We start from the raw sequence: 19,046 nt of genomic DNA on the forward strand, positions 1-19,046 counted from the left end.
ATTCTTGCTCGTCTAATGGAATTTTCCTTTGAGTTTGGGGTTGAAATTGTTTTCACAATGTTGTCTTCTTCTGAGATTATCTCTTGTTCTTTCCTGCCACTATAGTAGCTTTGTTTTGGGGGCAGGGTTGCAAGGCAGTGGGGTTAAGTGACTTGCCCAAAGTCACACAGCTAAGGCTGAATTTGAACTCAGATCTTCCTGACTCTAGGGCTGGTGCTCTACCCACTGTGCCACTTAGCTGCCCCTTCCACCATAGTAGCTTTTTATAATTCAGTTCTTTTTTATTGTTTCTCATTTTCTAGACTATTTCTTGACTTGAAACATTATGTTACAGTTGGCTTTTGCTTCCCTGGGAAGGGGGAGACACTACCCCAAGTTTCAGGCTTTTTCAAACTGCTCTTTTCAGAGCTAGTTCTAGGAGTCTCCAACTGCTTCCAGGGTGGTGTGATCCTAGGAGAGGTATGGTCATTGCTTTGCTGTTCTACACTCTGCTCCCTTGTGAGCAGACGTAAGTGCTCCCCTCCACCTGGAACTGTGACCCCAGAACTGCTTATGGGTGATAGAATTGTCAACCAATGCCATCAAATTGTCCCTATAATCTCTTTCTGACAAGTTGTCTGGGTCTGGCCTCCTTATATCTCTGGACCCAATACTCTCAAAGTTGCTGCTGCTGCCATATCAGGATGGCCTCCATGGCCCCAGAGTTGATGCTGCTGCCCTGCTCTGGGCTGGCCCCCACCCAGAAGTCACAGATCTGTCTCATCCTTTGTTTGCTCTGTCACTCCAAAATTTTATTTGTCATTGTTTTAAAGTTTTGGGGGTGCAAAAGTTGAGGGCTCAGTTGAGGTGCTGCCTTTTTCTGTCAGCCTGGCTCTACCTGTCATACTTCACTTTTGAATACGGGTCAGGCAGGGGATACTCCTGAGCTTGCAAGATATGAAGAACCCTTTCTCTCAACCCTGCCAGTCTATGAGATTGACTCTCACCCCAGTTTCTCTTCATCAAGGAGAAGCTAATTTTAGTCAAGAATTCTAATCAGGGCAGCTAGGTAGCACAAGGGATAGAGCACCAGCCCTAGAGTCTGGAGGAACTGAGTTCAAATTTGGCTTCAGACAATAATTACCTAGCTGTGTGATCTTGTACAAGTCACTTAACCCCACTGCCTCTGCCTTGCAAAAAGCAAAAACAAACAAACAAAACAAGAACTTCCTACCTCCCCTTCCCTTTGACTGATTCCTTTGAATACACCTCTGGAAATACCTCTGCCTGATAACCAACACCAAACTAGGATCCTAGTGTTATGGGAGTATGCTGGGAAACTCTGATGACTGGCACATGGCAGGCTTTTTTTGCTTCATGTTCTATTCTCAGGCCTTTTCTGGAACCACCCATCCATTTTTCAGCTGTATCCTTCCTCTTTTCCTCAGAAAAGGCAAGGATGACTATGATTCTCATGTCTAACCTGAAAGGCTCCTTCCTGTTTAGCACCCTGGACAGCTGCTGTCTGAGTGTTCTGAAACATGACTCTCCGATGGGAATGTTCTTGGCTAGAGTCTCCTTCCTTGACTTTGCTGTTCAGCTCCCTCTTCCCCGGGTCATTCCTTGAACTGCTATGGAGGAGTCATGGGTAAGGACTTAGGCCTCCAAGGAGAGCTGGTACTTTCATATATTTTCCATCAAGGCAGGGATAGTTCTAACTGTTCCTTCATGAACCCAGACAGATACACATTAGAACCATCCTGTGGAGGTCTAAAGGTTTTTGTTTCTTCCTATTCAATTCTCTACCAACTTCCCAAAGGCTTCCCTTTCCTGTCCTGGCCCCCCCTCCTATACAGGCCAGACTTCTAGGAAGTGAGGCGGCATTGAGAAAGGGAAGAGAGGGGAAGGGAAAAGGAATTTCTATAGAGCCTCCAATGTGTCCAGCACTGCCTAAAGGGCTTTACAAATGTGATCTCATTTGACCTTCACAAGAATCCTGGAAGACAGGATTATTATTATTCCCATCTTACAGTTGAGGAAACAGAGGAACAGAGGTGAAGTAAATTTCCCAGAGTCACACAACTAAATCTGAGCCTGGATATGAACTCAGGTCTTCCTGATTCCAGGCCTAGTTCTTGCTTAGTCAATGAACCACCTAGCTGCTCCCAGAGTATGGAACACAGAGAGAAATCCTAAGATCATGTCACATCTCTACTATAAAATGGGGTTAATAATCTCTGCAGTCCCTCAGGATGAGATGAGATCATGCCCAGATAAAGGACTTTGCAAACTTCAGAGCACTCATAATCTGCCTTAAAGCCCCAGTTGCCTGACCTTCTCCTCCCAAGTCCTCCCTGCATCCCCCTAAAGTAGAGGTCTTGTGCTCTTCTCCAAGGACAGTTCTGTGGACACAGAGGGAAATATAGACTTGTATGGTCCTCTGATATGTATGACTTACAATCCTGCCTCTGGTGGTTTCATGCTGATGGACAGTTCATCCATACATTGATGGGGGATGTTGGACAAGTCTTCTCTCTGCTTTCCATTGAGTTGACAAGAAGAGTCATGGGCAGCAGTCTGGAGGTCAAAGAACTCAAGGCCCTTCTGGAAATGGCAGGACAGCAGTAGAACCTGCGGGAGCCTAGCATTGGACATTTCTCACCTTCTCATGAGGGGCTAGGCCCGGGTGACCTTCCTTGTGGGACCCAGACCATTCCCAATGAGGCAAATGACCCAGCCTGGCTAGGATTCTGTAAAATGGTCATAGGAGCAGCAGGAAGAGAGACCAGAGTCCCAAACAGGAATTAGTTTTAAAGTACTGGGAAAACATAGCCTTGTGCTTAATTCATTACATTGGCTGCTAGATAACTAAAAACCTCTGGGCCATCTTTGTTTTCTCCATCTCCCACACCTAATAAGCTGCCTAGTCTTCCTTCTCCTTGGCCCACTCTAGAATCTGGACATTCCTATTTCCTCCTTCCTTCACCCCCTCCTCAGGCTCAAGGTCAACTCGGTCTCTGGCCTAAACCATGGCAACATGGCCAGACCAAGCTCTCTAAGACACAGGTAACATGGTAGAGGACTCACTCTCCCTGTGGCAGGGAACTTCTGCCTCATGGGGCACAGTACAAGCAAATTTCTATGAAGCAACATAAACCCCTTAAATAACTTGTCCCAGCATCCTGGAAGGAGAGATGACCCTCCCTTGGAGATCTACCATGAAGGTAGAATGGTAAAGTTGAATTTTTCCTTTGTAAGTAAGATTAGTAGAGATGGGGAGGAAGTGTGTATCATTCTTTTTCATCAGAGGCTTAGGGCCAACCAGCATTTTTTAAAGTTTTAATATTTTTAAAAACATTTATTTTTGCAATTTTGAGTTTCAAATTCTCTCTCACCCTCCTTCTCCTTCCTCATTGAGAAACCAAGCAGTTTGATAAAGGTTAGACATCTGCAGTCATGCAAAACATATTTCTATATTAGTCATGTTGTGAAAGAAAACCAAATAGATAAAAAAACACAAAAAAAACAAAGAAAGTTTAAAAAATCAAGCTTCTATTTGCATTCAGATTTCATCAAATCTTTCTCTGGCGGTAGATAGCGTTTTTCATCATAAATTCTTATGTCTTGTAATTGTATTGATTGTAGCTAAGTTTTTCCCAGTTAATTATGTTTAGAATATTTCTATTACTGCATACATGTTCTCCTGCTCACTTCTTTTTGCATAATTTCATATACATCTCTCCAGGTTTTTTCTGCAACCATCCTGCTAGTCATTTCTTATAGAATAATGGCATTCCATCACAATCATATATAACACCTGGTGATGGCATCTTTTCCATAAAAAGAACTGCGATGTATATATTTATACATAGAAGTCTTTTTCCTTTTTTAATTTCTTTGGGATACAGACTTCCAAATTGCTCTCCCAAATGGTTGAATCTGTTCACAACTCCACCATCAGTGCCTTAGTACCCAATTTTCTCCCATTCCCTCCAACATTTGTCATTTTCCTTTTCCATCATAGACACTATTATTGGTACGAGGTGGTCCTCAGCGTTTTGTTAATTTGCATTTCTCTAATCAATAGTAAGTTATAGAATTTTTTCATATGACTATAAATACCTTTGGTTTCTTCATCTGAAAACTACTGCTTATATCCTTTGATGAAAATGACTTGTATTCTTATAAATTTGACTCAGTTCTCTATTTATTTGAAAGCTGAGACTTTATCAGGGAAACTTGCTGTAAAATTTTTCCCACTTTTCCATTTTGCTTTTTTTTTCTAATTTTTGCTGTATTGGTTTTGTTTGTGCAACCAATCAACATTTCTTAAATTGGATAAAACCTCCAATCAATCCATAGCCTGGTAATTTATATCCTCACAATGTCATTGCTTCTTTGCAAGGTACTGATTAGAGACAAACTTAATTGGTGTTTAAAAAGAGCAATTTCCTAAAGTTAGAATAGTTAGCTTAAGATATTCCCTCCTTCAAAAAAAAGTCTATGACACATCCCCCCCCCCCCCCCCCCCCGCATAAAATCCAGGAGAAAGTAGATTCATGTTCAGAAAGCAAACACAGCAAAGAGGTGCCTCAGTTCCTGAAGGCTTCTATTCTTTTGCTTCTCTTTATGGAGTGCTCAAGAAGTTTCCTTTACCTGTGGTTTCCTTAACCGCAGGTTAAGGAAACTTCTTTGTTGAACTCCTACTGGAATCACGAGTCTGAGTCCTGTCTAGCATTAGTTTCCAAACCAGATACTATTGTCAACTCAGCTTAGAACATTGATAAGACTCTGACAAAAAAAATGAGAAGTCTTAAATCCTCTGGAGCCTCTAAAATTCAAAAGGCTACTCTCTGGTCAAAGGAGGCGAGGGAGGGAGATCCAGGCCAAGGCCAGCACTAAGGTCCCTCCTTTTCCTCAAAGCAGTTCTTTCTTAGAGTCTCCTGGGGCCTCCAGGAGTTTGGCCTTAAAAAGTAACTACATTAAATTTATCTTGCACTCTAGAGTTGTCCTAATAAGGAGCAACTATATGAAGAAAGAACAAAGAGAATTAGGTTAAGATACATGTTTATCAATATTTTCCCAGTTAGCTGATTATGCAGGCGCCCATGAGAGGCCTAGCTGGAAAACCAGACCCCAAAATGGAGCTTTGGAAAAGGGGTTTCATATCATTTCACTGTCAGAAGGCAGGATCTGAAAAAACTGCTTCTGGCTTTCTCCATCAAATTAGTGACTCTCACCTCAGGATAGCATAGACTATCAGACAGACTCAGAAGGAATTGGCAAGAGGACTGACTCCGCCCAAGATCTTTGGGACTTATCAGTTATGCTAATGATGAGGAGCCCAATTCATAAACCTACTCTTCAACATTTCAATCTGCTCTGAGTGTCCTTCCTGGGCCTTTGCTAGAACCAAGAAATCTGACTGTGATTAATTACTGGCTCTGCAGTCCCTACCTCTGCTCTTGTCCAAGGTTTTTTTATCTTTTGGTTGCCCATTATCAGTAACCACTGCTTAGGGTCATCCTTGCCCTTTAACCTTTTAGGGGGAGATCAGGGTCTGGTCTGCCTAGAGACTTAATCATTTAAATAACAGCACCTGGGGCCTTCTTTGCTATCCAAAAGCCCTCCTTAAAAAGCACATTGTTAATTTATAAGTTCTAATTGTCCTTTGGTGTCATCAACTTATGACGTCCAGACCCACTTCAAACAAAATTATTTATCTGAGATCATTTTTTTCTCTCTTTTTCCTTCTTCTCACCCTATATAAAATATCAAATCCCTCTTTGCTAAAGTATCTCCCAGCTCTTCAGTCCACTGTGCCATCACAGTGTCCAATAAAAGGCCTATTTTCCTAGGAGACATCTTATGCCAAACCCCAATATTCTGAGGGTGCAAACACCAATAGGAAGATCTCTTCAAAGCATGTGAACCTTCCCTCTCCATGTTTTTGATGCCAACCACTAGCCCAGTTAATGGGGATTTAAGGTCATCATCCCTCCACCTAGTCTTTGGAATAACTACAATTCTCAGTCCACTTGCTATGTTGTAAATAAGCCCAAGGTCCTGCCCAAGTGCTCAGTCTATCTGACCATGAGTCTTGAGTATCCTCCAATTTAGTCACAGAATTGAGTCATCCAAGGATTTGGGGGATTTAGCCTAAAACCAATGATAGATGGCTGGGCTGAATGATGGCTCTTTGTTCCTACCTCATTAAGGCAACAAGGCCACTTCTCACTTATTCTTAGTGGGATGAGATGACTTGATTGATATATTTGATCAACCTCAGGCTTTTATTCATGAATATTTTGATTCAAGCAATTAATATTTGAATTTAATTCAGATGAAAGAAATGTCTTGAAATTAAAACAAAAAGGTTTGAACAATGCCTAGGAGAAGATCCTAGAAGCATCAAACTCTTTGAGTGCTTCTTGGTAGGATTTCAGAAAATCCCTATAGAATGACCCCAAAGTTAATTTGCCCAGCTTCATTTTTGTTTATCACCATTTGGAAAGGAACCCCAATGCTGTCAGCTTGATTCTGAGACTAATACAAGCTCAACCCTTCTCCCCCCAACATGGTCTCATTTTAAATATTGCTGAGAATGTGGAAAGTTCTAGAAGACTTACTGGGTAAATAGAAAAGAGCTCCGGGCAGCAGAACAGATTTGGGGTTCTTATTTCTCTGTTCGATGGTTTCTATGCTTTGCAGTTTAGGAAATGTTCCTGAGATTTCCTTTGCTCCATTTTCCTATAGACTTAACTTGAAGTTGAATGCAGATGTGGTCTGCCACGCCCTCCAATTTTGTGAACAGAACCCTGAGCAGCCTCTTTGCCACCTCTACAAGCCTCCCCGGGTGAGTGGTTTTTCATCCAACTCTCTCAACCTTGAATATCTGGAATTCTCTAGGAAATGCTAGAAAGAATTGTTGGATTTCTTTTGTTCTGCAGAATGTGGGTTTGATTCATTTAATTAATGAGCACTTATTAGGCTCCAGTTATGTATAAGGTGCTGGGGCTACAAAAACATAAAAAAAGAGAATCGGGTAATCTTTGACAAAGAGTTCATATTCTGATGATGTATATAACAGATACAACAGGCAGGTACTTTGACCGCTGGGGATCACAAGCATTTATTAAACACCTAATATATGTCCACCGCTGTGCTTGGGGCTAAGGGAACAGGCACAGCAAATGAAACTATCCCACTCACAATGAAATGGCATATTGATGAGTAGACAAGTGCGTCTACACAAATATCTATAGCAATAAGCATATGTGAATAAGACCCAAGTGGACACAGAGTAATTGATACAAGGAGTTGGGAGACGGAAGGAATCAAGAAAGGCTTCATGAAGGAGGTGGTGCCTGACCTGTAGCTAAAGGAAAAGAAGGAATCTGGAAGGTGAAGGAATAGAGGACTGGCCCTCCAGGCACGGAGGATTGCCTGGGCAAAGGCATGGAGGTAGGAGATGAGGAGGAGCAGAGAGAAAGCCAGGAATGTAAGAGGGGAGCAATTTTCATTGCGACTGGATGCAGAAGTTCGGATCAAGTTGGGAAGGCGTTCAAAGTCAAAGGAATGTATGTGTGACTCTAGAGGTCATGGTGGAGCAAGCAGAGTTGGGTGAGTAGGGGAATAAGCTGATCAGCTCTGCATGTAAGAAAAATACCTTTGGCAGCTGATGGAGTGTAGACTAGACTGAAGTATGCGGTCTGGAGACAGGAGGAGGACTGGCCTGGCTGCTGCCACAGTGGTCTAAACCAGAGGGTAACCTTAACATCCGAGGTCACTGAATCAATCCCCATGGGGCACAGCTTCAACCACCCGCTAGCTCTTAACAACAACACACATTCTCCCTGAAAGTAGAAATTATTTCTGGTTCGGGCTTGGCAAATAGTAGGTGCTTAATAACTGCTGGCAGATGAAGTGAAGAAGAATGAATGAAACCAAGAAAGAACCTCCAGGTAACACATGATTGTGGCTCTCCTCTGGGAAGTTCCCCTTTGTCTCATTGGTTTCGAGATGGCATGGATTGGCCTATCAGACCATGAGTCAGCACCCATCCTACTGGCTCCTTCTAGCATTTCTTACTCTGCCATTTTCCCCTTTAAGTTCTTATAAAGCTCTACCACCAGTTCATCAAACTACCGAAAATGAAAAAACAAAACAAGACCCACCCATGCATCAAAAACTCACTTTGCCCAGTTCCCCCATGGTTTCCTGTATCAATGCCCCCACCCATAATTAGCCAGCTGATTTAGGGCAACAGTTTAGCTGCCCAAATACTCTCAATAGTGAGGTGAAAGGCATCCATGAAGGGCTCTCTACTCACTGGGAACTCTTCCAGATACACCACCATCCAATCATTTACTGAAGTACAAGAACCCAGGGTTCTAGACTAATTCCTTCCAAGAGAGGCATACTATTAGAATGGAAGCTCTCTAAGCATGGAATAATAAATGCTAATAGTAATGCTGGTTGCCTATTAGTCAGTGTGTTTGACTGTTTAGAATTGTTTGTGGCATACAGCATCCTCAGATGCTGTGTCTCTGTCCCTGTCAGATTGGGTATTCATTTATTTGGGGAGGGGGGTGTCCCACTCCATGGAGCAAAACCACCCCTGCACCACTGGAAGGGTGCCATTTGCTCTCCCCTCTCCCTTCGGGTCCATAATTCACCCTTGTAGGTCCCCCACCCCAACTTCCTTAGTCACTTCACAACCATCTGGTTGGGATTCTCTCTCATGCTCAGCCAGAGTTGTGAGGGGTGCGGTTGGTGCAGAAGAGAATAATCCCTGTAAAAACCCTTCTTTCCTAGATTTGTTCTGAGGCTTTTTAGGAGGGATCTGTCCAAAGTACTGTGCAGGCTAAAGGGCTGACTAACTTCCATTACTAGTCATGGGTGGGGGGGGGGGGGGGGGGCAGGGGCGATGATGACATTCCAATCCTGCCCAGCACTGGCCGGGCTCCGTAGCATGTCTTGTAGGCAGTGGGACCCCTGAGCATTCTGGGATCACTCATCCCCTATGTCAAGGATAATTGGCCATGTACCATCTTGAGAGACTGGGGGGAGGGGGGTTACTCTGTTGCCAAGCACCACTTGACCCCCACTAGGCTGATCCATGGGTATGTGAAGACAGATACAAGGTGATAAACAAATTCTTTGACGAAGGAGCTGAAGCTGTCATCTTGTGTCAGAGTCCCTGCCAGACAAAGAGATGAGGGCAAGCAAGGTCTGGAGGACAGGAGAACCATCTGGGAGAGTTTCCAGGGAGTGAGGTGGGGGGAGTGGCGGGGGGAGAGATAGATTTCTGACTCCTTTGCTGATCTCCATAGCATGGTGTTGACTCCAGATTGGCAAGTCTGTGCTGCTCAGCATATGTCTAAACAATCTTCCTGAATATCAATAGTTCAGATCCTCAAAATGGAAATTAATTATAGGATGTGGAATGCTAATCCACTCCCCACTAGAACAAGAGAAAACATTCTAAGTTCAAATAGAATGATTAGGGATTTGGGTCTTAATGGATTAACCATGCAACCAAGCCAACCAGAATTGAGGACAATCAAGAATTTACTTGAGTCCAGACACTCATCCAATTACCAAGTCTTTATCTGTCAGAGAGTGCCAGTGTGTCTGAACTGAACTTGGAGAGCTTTGAGGTCCAGCCTGACTTGACCCCCTACAACCTAGATGCCAAGTGGCCCAAAGACATTCAGCGAGGGGCCTGACTGAGTCCATTTCATTGATCAATGAAGCATGTACTTGGGATTTTCTCCATACCAAACACTTTGCTAAGGCTGGAAAACACAACAGAGAAGCAAAAACTAAAAACAACGCTGTCCCTGCCTTCAAGGAGCTTCCATTCTAACTGGAGAGCACCATGCAAATGTCTGTGCACTTGTCAACTATAGAGTAGGTAGATGGAAGGAAATCTGAGCTCCCATTAAGGAGGACCAGGAAACCCATCTTGCAGAAGGTAAGACTTGAGGAGAAGAGGGGAGCATTGGGTGGGATTGGGGGACAGCAAAAGAAAGTGGCCAGGCACTTCTTAGGGAACAGGGAACAACAAAGAGGATGGTGTCACTGGATGATGGAGTCCATCAAGTCGACGGTCCATAACCAAGCACTGAGATTTAGAAAAAATGATAGGTCCTGCCCTTGAGGAGCTCCCCCATGGATAATGACCTCCTGTCCATTTTTAAACATAAACGTATAGTCACATTTACAAAGGAGAAGCTCACAACCTTCAAAAAAAGAAATCTGAGGAAAATTAATAAGGGAGAAGATTAAATCATCTCTGGATCCGAATGTGATAAATCAAACAAAAGCTACATAGTAAAATAAGAAACTTTTATCCTCTTCTGACAAAGTGAATAAAAAATTTAGTGAAGCTAAATTTAACAATTGTGAAGTGGATATAAATAGAATAAAGTCTCCAAAGAATTCAGCAGATACTCAAAAAAACTGGAATTAATAGACATAATAATAGACATGGAAGGAACTTAATGGAAAAATAAGGAACACACATGCATACAATATATATGCACTAACATTTTGTGTATGTGTATCATACACACACACACACACACACATACACACACACACACATACATTCATAGGTACACCCTAAGGATGTAAGCACATTGCGTGAACCATTTTCCTAGCTGCTTGTAGCTTCAACTCATTGACTGAACCTGTGACTTCACTGCTAGAGACAACTCCCAGATGAAGATGTTCCCTCTGCCAATGGAGGTCAGCCCATCATCATCATCATCTGCATCATCATCATCATCATCATCATCATCATTCTCTAGAGACACTGAAAAGTTTGACTTACCCAAGACCCCATGTGCCAATCTATGTCAAAAGTGAGACTAGAACTGAGGTCTTCCTGGCATCAAGGACACTGGCACTGTCCACCTCACCATGTTCCTTCTCTAACACAGATCATAAATATACTATATACATATAGAGAGAGAGATAAACAAAATACAAGAGATAATCACAAAAATATCATGTTCTGGAAGGTAGAAAATTCCTCATTAAATGTCAAAAGGCAGAAAGAAGAAACCTTCCTTTAATACCACAACACAATAAATCTAGAAGGAATCCAAGCTAAGCTAACTAGAAAGCTTCAGAAGGCCAACCAAAAACAATTGCATGAATAATTTTAGGTTAAAGAAAAAGCACTCAAAACCAAACCAGAGTACTTTAAAGATAATGCAAGTAGAATATATCAAAATTCATATGTTGTGGAGTCCTTTTCAATCATGTCTGGGTCTCCCGGACCCCATTTGGAGTTTTTTCAGCAAAGATACTGGCGTGGTTTGCCATTTCTTTCTCCTGCTCATTTGACAGATGAGGAAAATGAGGCAAAGAGGGTTAAGTGACTTGCCCAGGGTCACATAGCTAGTGTTTGTCAGGGTCCTATCTGAACTCAAGAAGAGGAGACTCTGATTCCACAGCCAGCACACAATCCACTGTACCATCTAGATTCATAGGACACAAAGTTGTACTTAGAGGCTGGTCTGCATTCATCCAAATGAAAAGGAGAAATTCAGGTAAATTAAGTCTGCCTTTAAACAAATCAGAAAAGAAAGTGATCATCAAAAGAAAGAAAAAAGGAGAAACTATCAATATTAGTACAAAAAAGAATAAAAAGGGGGAAAAGGACAATTGAATTGATCTAAGACTCAGATAGATTCTGAAAAGACCAAGAAAATGCATGTGCATTTAGGAAACATTATAAGAAAAGGAGAAAGAAAATGCAAATTACCAAAATTACAAATGAGAAGAGAAGATCAAAACAAAGCCAAAAGAAATTTTAAAAAGTATCAGGGATAACATTATGTTAAGGCACTTGAAAATGCCAGAGAAAACGAAGACTATCAACAAAACCAGAACATACCTAATTAGGCAAAATGGGAAGTAGATGGCTTCCATCTGTACCAGCACATCTGGCCCATCTCCCGCCTCCTTCTGCCAGTCCAATTTTCCAGCTGGGATGTGGAGGACCTCTGGGGCAATGAATAACCCTCCCTTCAACTTCAGGCCTCCCATCTCCTACTCCACCTGCCTACTGAAGCTACAGGAGAGGCTTCTCCAATTGGATGTTCAGAAGATGTCTCAAACTCATATATATCCAAAATGTAATCCATTACCTTCCTCCCTAAACCTTCCCCACTTTTACCTTTCCTATTACTGTGCGGTATCCTCCCTGTTCCTCTCAACCCAGACTCCTCACTCTCATACAGCCCCTTCCCCATATCCAATATGGTCCTAAGGCCTGTCCATGTCTCCTCTGCAGCATCTCTCAGACACATCCCCTTCTCTCCTCTGACATTGCCCCGACCTTGATGCAGGCCTTCATCACCTCATACCTAGACTAATGCAGTGACCTGCTCCTATTAGCCACTAAAGTAATTTTCCTAAAACAAAGGTCTGGCCTTATCACCCCCTATTCATTAAATTCCAATGACCCTCTATCCCCTCCAGGATCCTCTGCCAATCTGAGCTTGGCAGTCCCAGCTCCTCATAAATCTCTCCAGTCTTCTCATTCCTCATTCCCTAACACAAATACTCTTTATCCAGTGACAATGGCCTCCTGACTATTCCACAAATAAGACTCACCATCTCTCTGAGAATTTCCTCTACCTGCCCATCCTCCCTGGAAGGCTCTCCCTCCTCCTCTTTGCCTGGGTTTGCCCTGACTTCCTTTGGGTCTGTCCACTACCCTATAGAATCTACAGGAAGCCTTGCCAGCCTCTCTGAAGTCTAGAGTCCCTCTTAATTACTTCCTCTATCTCTAGTAATTGTAGACATTTGGTGAACATGCTAATGATTTCCCAATTAGAGAGGCATTTCTATATAAATATATATATACATTCTCATACATTCTCAGGGCTTAGCACTTTATATGTCTGGTATATACTAGGTGCTTAATAAATACTGTCTGGTATATAGTGGGTGCTTCATAAATGTTGATTGACTAACCATTTTAATTTAATAGATATTTAATGAATCACTTATACTCTCTAACCTCAAGAAGTTACAGGCAGGTGGCTAGGTGGCACAGTGGATAGAGCACTGGCCCTGGAGTCAGGAGGACCCGAGTTCAAATCCGTCCTCAGACACTTAATAATTATCTATCTAGCTGTGTGGCCTTGGGCAAGTCACTGAACCCATTGCCTCGCAAAAAAAAAAAATGAAGCTACAGGCTGTTTCGAAAGGAGAGTTTTCATCAAAAATGAAGAGAATAAGTGATGTCAAGACAGATGGGATTCTTGATGTTCTCCATAAGAATAGAGATTGAAATGGCCCCAAAGGAAAAGGCGCAGAAGGGAAAGAGAGACGAGAGGGGATAACCAACAATCCTCAGAAGAGAGGGGAGGAGGGTGCGTTAGCAAGGAATAAACTAGAGTACTAACAACAAAGATTAGGGTTTAAGGAATACAGGGAGATGGCAGCAGAAAGGGGAAATCATCTGGATTGGATGTTAGACCTTGTAAAGGAAGTAAAAAGGAAATTTGAAGTCAGTAAAGACAAATTTGGACTTCCATAAAGAGAGCTGACTTGAGTCAAAAGGAAAAAATGGTCTTGGAAAGCGAATGGACAGAAAAATGGACAATCTAAGCAAGAATAGGGAATCAAAGAGAAATAGGAAGCTTCTGCCAGACAAGAGAAAGGCCAAAGTCATAGACCAGCATCACCAGCAAACAAGATCAAAGAACAACTCTCTGGGGAGAATGAAGAAGACTTTGTGACGTTATAGGTAAGTCAAAGCCAAAGGAGAGGACTGGAGGGTCTCTGGTTGGATTCCCCAACTAATGTGTGAGCAGAAAAAGCTCCAAGCACCATATTTCAGGAAATGGGGCAGAAATTTCACCAAATAATTGAGAACAAAGGCCAGAGCACCGAGAGACAGAACCAATGGGCACCTCCAGACATGACTGCAGATTCAACTCACTCGGACACATCGAAGGAAGAAAAGGTCTCAACCCTGCCAGTGTTATCTATGGAAAGCCAGCAAGTTCCATAAGACCTTTGATATGGAAATCCATCCAGAAGCCCAACTTCCCCAGGTAAAGGGGGATCAGGCTCAGCTGGGACTTTGGATCTGCAAATCAATCAAGGCCCTCCACAGAAGTAACATGAGCAAACTGAAAAACTCTGTAGCCTAAGAGGGAATTTGATCTGTTCCTGGAAAACAGAAAAGCAGATGAGGAGGAGGATGGATGAGATCATGAAGAGCTGACTCCAGATGTAGACTGATCTCAATATTCCCAGGAAACAAAACAATGAGGAAAAGATTTTCTTATTCAACAAAGCCTGGATAATAAGAGATTGGTTTAAAGGAAAAAAAGGAGGAGGACCACAGGGTTTTGCCCAGGCCTGTTCACCCCACACTAAATTTCAAACAGTTCAATAATCGAAATATAAAAAATGCCAGAGGATAATGGAACGTTTGTCGCATCTTTCACAGCTGTGGAAAAGGGATAACTACTTAACCAGGCCTGACTGAGCAAATTATGAATCAAATAATACATGAAATCAATTAGACTGAAACTACAAAGCTTCTTGCACGACAAGAACGAGAAAAGCAATGCATTTTGAATAAGGAGGGGAGAAAACAACTGGGGAAACATGAATTAAGTGTTTCTCATAAAAGGCTAACATCCACTGTCTAAAAGGAGCTGCCCCAGATTCATAAATAGATAACCCATTCTCCACTAGGCAAGAAACCCAAAAATAGCAGGGCTGAAGAAGAAACACAAATATCCAAAACCACAGGGGGAAAAATGTTCAAAATTTCTAACAATCAAGGAAATAAAGGCACATTGAAACAGCTCCTAGATTCTATCTCACATCCATCCAATTAACAAAGAGAAGAAAGACAATAAATTCATTGCTGGTGCATATGCTGAATATTGCTTCAATGAAAAGAAGAAATATAGGAGTTCTCATTCATCTAGCAGAGGTCATAGGGAAGCCTATAACTGAGATCAGTATAGGATAAAAATGTAAAGAACCCCAAAGCGCACGTCTGTAGACGCCATATGTCATGAGGTTTTCCCTTCTATGCCAGTCAGAAAAGTTACATTCTACAGATGAGCCAGAAATCATCAGCGTCCTGCTTTATTCCTCTTCCTGCTGAGCACCGTCTCAGATTGTTGGTCAATCGCTCGGCTTTTCTTTGGTCTTAATAGAATCTCCTCCTTCTGGAACTGTCCAACTGTTGTTTCAGTCATGTAAACCTCAACATCAAAGCAAAACAATCTCATACTCAGAGCAGGAAAATGCAGAGTTATATAAGACAATCAATGGGAGTTGACATCAATTCACATTAACCATGAATTTCATCCTAACCACTGAGCAAAACACCCCGCCCCCAGCAGAATCCGGCTGGACTAACCCAAACCCTAATCCTCAAATCCTTCCCTGTTGCAGTTTTAATGAAGGGTTCTGGAAGCCGAGATAGACTTTTAAGAGTCTCCATAGTTCTCAGTCGTGATTCATTTCAAAGCTGGGTCATTCTGTCTACCTCACAGATGGCTGAGAGAGATGCCAGGCACCATGGCTGCTGCTCTTGGCTTTGTAGATAAATTGGTCATCAGACTCAGCTGCTCTGACTGAGAGGAGGGTCACTCTCCACAGAATGAGAGAGCCCATCTGTAGTAAGTCCCTGCCCGGCAAGGGCGCAAATGGTTGTCTCCCATACGAGGCAGTTACTTCATTTCTCCAAGTTTTTTTCTCTTACAGAAAGGCATATGTCTTCTTAACTAAAACCTTCTGTCCCAGCCATCAGCCCTCTGCCTCCCTTCACTTCCCAAATTCTTGGTATGCTGCCTTCCATGTCCTCCATTAAGGCTTTTTTTTTTTGCATGACAAATCCATTCAAAGACTGTTCTGAGGTAGCAGCATCAGGTGCCTTACTTGTGTCTACCTGAGCTAGTGGCATACCACTCCAGTATCCCTGCCTTATCCTGGATATGCCCATCATTCATCCAACACCTGGTGACCTCTCATGCTGGAGAAAGCCCACACAGAGATACAGGCTAATGGTCATCCACGGGGTCAAGCTATCCGTCATTGCCTAGGCATAAGTCCAGGGAAAAGAGACTATCATTGTTGCCAAATAGCTCCCTCAACACTTCCCAGCTGAGGCACCAACCCCCATGACTTTTATTCCTCTGATCCTTTTTGGACAATACCCATGATTCACATTATCTCTGTGAAATACAAGTGTCTATTTCTTCCTCTGAGAGTCCAAAGTCTCATCTCTGTTACTTAAGCTCCACATCAGGGAGCCTCTAGCAAGGGTGTGTGAAGGTATCGATGACCCAGTGGAAAGTCCTCTTGATATGAATTCAGGAAGTTGTCATTTAGACATACCCAATGCTTCATGACCACAGCACACCAGGCCCTTCTGTCCTCCTCTATCTCCCAAAGTCTGTCCAAGCTCGCGTCATTGCTTTTGAGACACCATCTAGCCATCTCATCCTCTGCCGTCCCCTTCTCATTTTGCCTTCAATCTTTCCCAAATATCAGGGTCTTTTCCAATGAGCCCCATCTCATTATGTGGTCAGTGGATTTAAGCTTCAGCTTCAGTATTTAACCTTCCAGTGAACAACCTGAATTCACTTAAGTATTTATTGATTTGATCTCCTTTGTTCAGAAGTCTTCTCCAGCACCACAATTTGCAATTCTGTGGCCCTCAACTTTCCTTATAGTCTAACTCTCACAGTCATGCTTTGCTACTAAAAAAGCCTTAGTTTTGGTGTCAGCAGGATGATGTCTCGGCGTTTTAGTCCAATGTTCAGATTCGCCATGGTTTTCCTCCCAAGGAACATCATCGATGCAGTCAATGCCTGCATTGATCTTTGGGCTCAAGAATATAAAATCTGACACTGCTTCCATTTCTTCCCTTTCTATTCCCAGGAGGTGATGGGACTGTTGCCAAGATCTTAGTTGTGGGGTTTTGATTAGGCTTCAAGTCTAAGTTACATTCTTTTCTTTCAGCCTCATCCAGAGGCTTCTCAATTCCTCTTCACCTTCTGCCATCCAAGTGCTAACATCTGCCTAGCTGAAACCACTGATCTTTTTCTGGGCAGCCTTCATCTGGCTTCGGATTCATCCAGCCTGGCTCTTGGCATGATGGACCTTTCATAAAAATTAAATAAATGCAGTGATAATAGACAGCTTTGCCAAGTTCCTTTTCTAATCTTAAGCCAAACAGTTGTGCTTCATTCAGTTTAGCTGTAGCTTCTTGGTCCACGTATAGGCTCCTCCAGAGACGAATAAGATGATCTGGTTGGCCCGTCTCTTTGAGGACCTGTCATATGCTGTTGTCATCCACACAAAGTGTAGTCGATGGAGGAGAAGGAGATGTTTTCCTGGAACTCTCTTGCTTCCTCTCTATTCCAGGGAATGTTGACAGTTGAGTCTGTACTTCCTCTGTCTCTTCAAAAAGCAGCCTGCTTGGGGGCTGCTGGGTGGCACGGTGGATAGAGCACCAGTCCTGGAGTCAGGAGGACCTGAGTTCAAATCCGGCCTCAGACACTTAATAATCACTTGGCTGTGTGACCTTGAGCAAGTCACTTAACCCCATTGCCTTGCAAAAAAAGAAAAGAAAAGAAAAAGCAGCCTGCTTTTCTGAAGATGCTCAGCTCACATATCTTCTCAGAGAATCTTTAGCATGCCTTTGCTGCCATCTGAAATGAGCACAACTGTTTGATAGCTTGAGCATTCCTTGGCATTGCCCTTCTTTAGGACCAGGATATAAACTGACCTTTACCAATTCGGTGGCCACTGTTGAGTTTTCCAGATATGTGACACCTTAACAGCATCATCTTTTAGAATTTTAAATAGCTCAGCTGGAATTCCCTCAGCTCCACCCGCCTATTTTAGTGATGCTTTTAAGGCCCACTTGATTTCATTCTGGATCCAGGATTCAGGAAGGTCTGAATTCACATCCAGCCTCTGACACTGATGAACTGGGTGATCCTGGGTACGTCACCGACCCCTGTTTGCCTCAGTTTTCTCATCTGTCAAATGAAACTGGAAAAGAAAATGGCATGCCACTGCAGTATCTCTGCCAAGAAAACCCCATATGGGTTTACAGAGAGTTGGACGTAACTGAAACAAAGAACAACAAAAAATGTCAGCTGTTATGTTTTGTATTATCATTTTATGATATTTGTCATCCTCTGTTTCTATTAGCAACTTGCCAAACATATATTTGTGACATAGAATCTCAGAAATTAATTTGTTTCTCTAATTATTAAGGACTTGAAATAACATTTTCCATCTACCTGGCCAGGGTTAGCTTGAATTTCTTCCTTAAAGAACTGCTCATTCATATTCTTTGACCACTTTTCAACCAGGAAATGGCTTATGACTCCAATACATGGGAATCTGCTTGGAAATGAGATTCTCATTAGAGCAACTTGCTGTGAAAAAAGAATCTATTTTTCTCCTAGTCGTTTCTTTTCCTTTAGCTATGTTGCCTAATTTTTGTTTATGCAAAACCTTTTCAATCTTCTGTGATCAAAATTGTCCATTTTATTTGCTGTGATTTCCTTCATCCTTTGCTTGGTCAGGAATATTTGCCCCTGTGCATAGAGCAACCCCCTCCTTTTACAAATAGGGGAAGTGGGGGTGGCTAGGTGGCATAGTGGGTAAAGCACCGGCTCTGGAGTCAGGAGTACCTGGGTTCAAATCCGGTCTCAGACACTTAATAATGACCTAGCTGTGTGGCCTTGGCCAAGCCACTTAACCCCATTTGCCTTGCAAAAACCTAAAAAAAAAAAGCTAGGGGATACAAATAGGGGAAGTGAGGCCTAGAGAGATTAAGAGACCTAAGAGGACAAAGCAGTAGGGTTCAGAGGCAGGATCTGAACTCAGGTCCTCACCCTGAGACATAAACACACAGTGCCTCAAAGAACATTTCCCGATGCAAGGAGACAGCTCTGTTGGCCTCTGGGCTCCCCTCCACCTGCCGCCTGCCCTGGGCTTTGCCTCTCACTGTCCTCAGATTTCTTTTTCACTTGGTTGTGGGTTTGCTT

General features: G+C 42.8%; 1 protein-coding gene across 3 annotated transcripts in view; it reads left to right on the forward strand.

Annotated features, from left to right (window-relative positions):
- Positions 1–19,046, forward strand: part of AOAH (acyloxyacyl hydrolase) — a 104,589-nt gene that overhangs the window by 26,079 nt on the left and 59,464 nt on the right. For all 3 annotated transcript variants that reach the window (XM_074199244.1, XM_074199243.1, XM_074199242.1), the window contains one exon: positions 6,736–6,835. In XM_074199244.1, coding sequence (XP_074055345.1) covers positions 6,736–6,835 — 100 coding nt within the window. The remainder of the gene's footprint in view (positions 1–6,735; positions 6,836–19,046) is intronic.

The sequence above is a fragment of the Macrotis lagotis genome, chromosome 8, assembly GCF_037893015.1.
Source record: "Macrotis lagotis isolate mMagLag1 chromosome 8, bilby.v1.9.chrom.fasta, whole genome shotgun sequence".
Taxonomy (NCBI): Eukaryota; Metazoa; Chordata; class Mammalia; order Peramelemorphia; family Peramelidae; genus Macrotis; species Macrotis lagotis.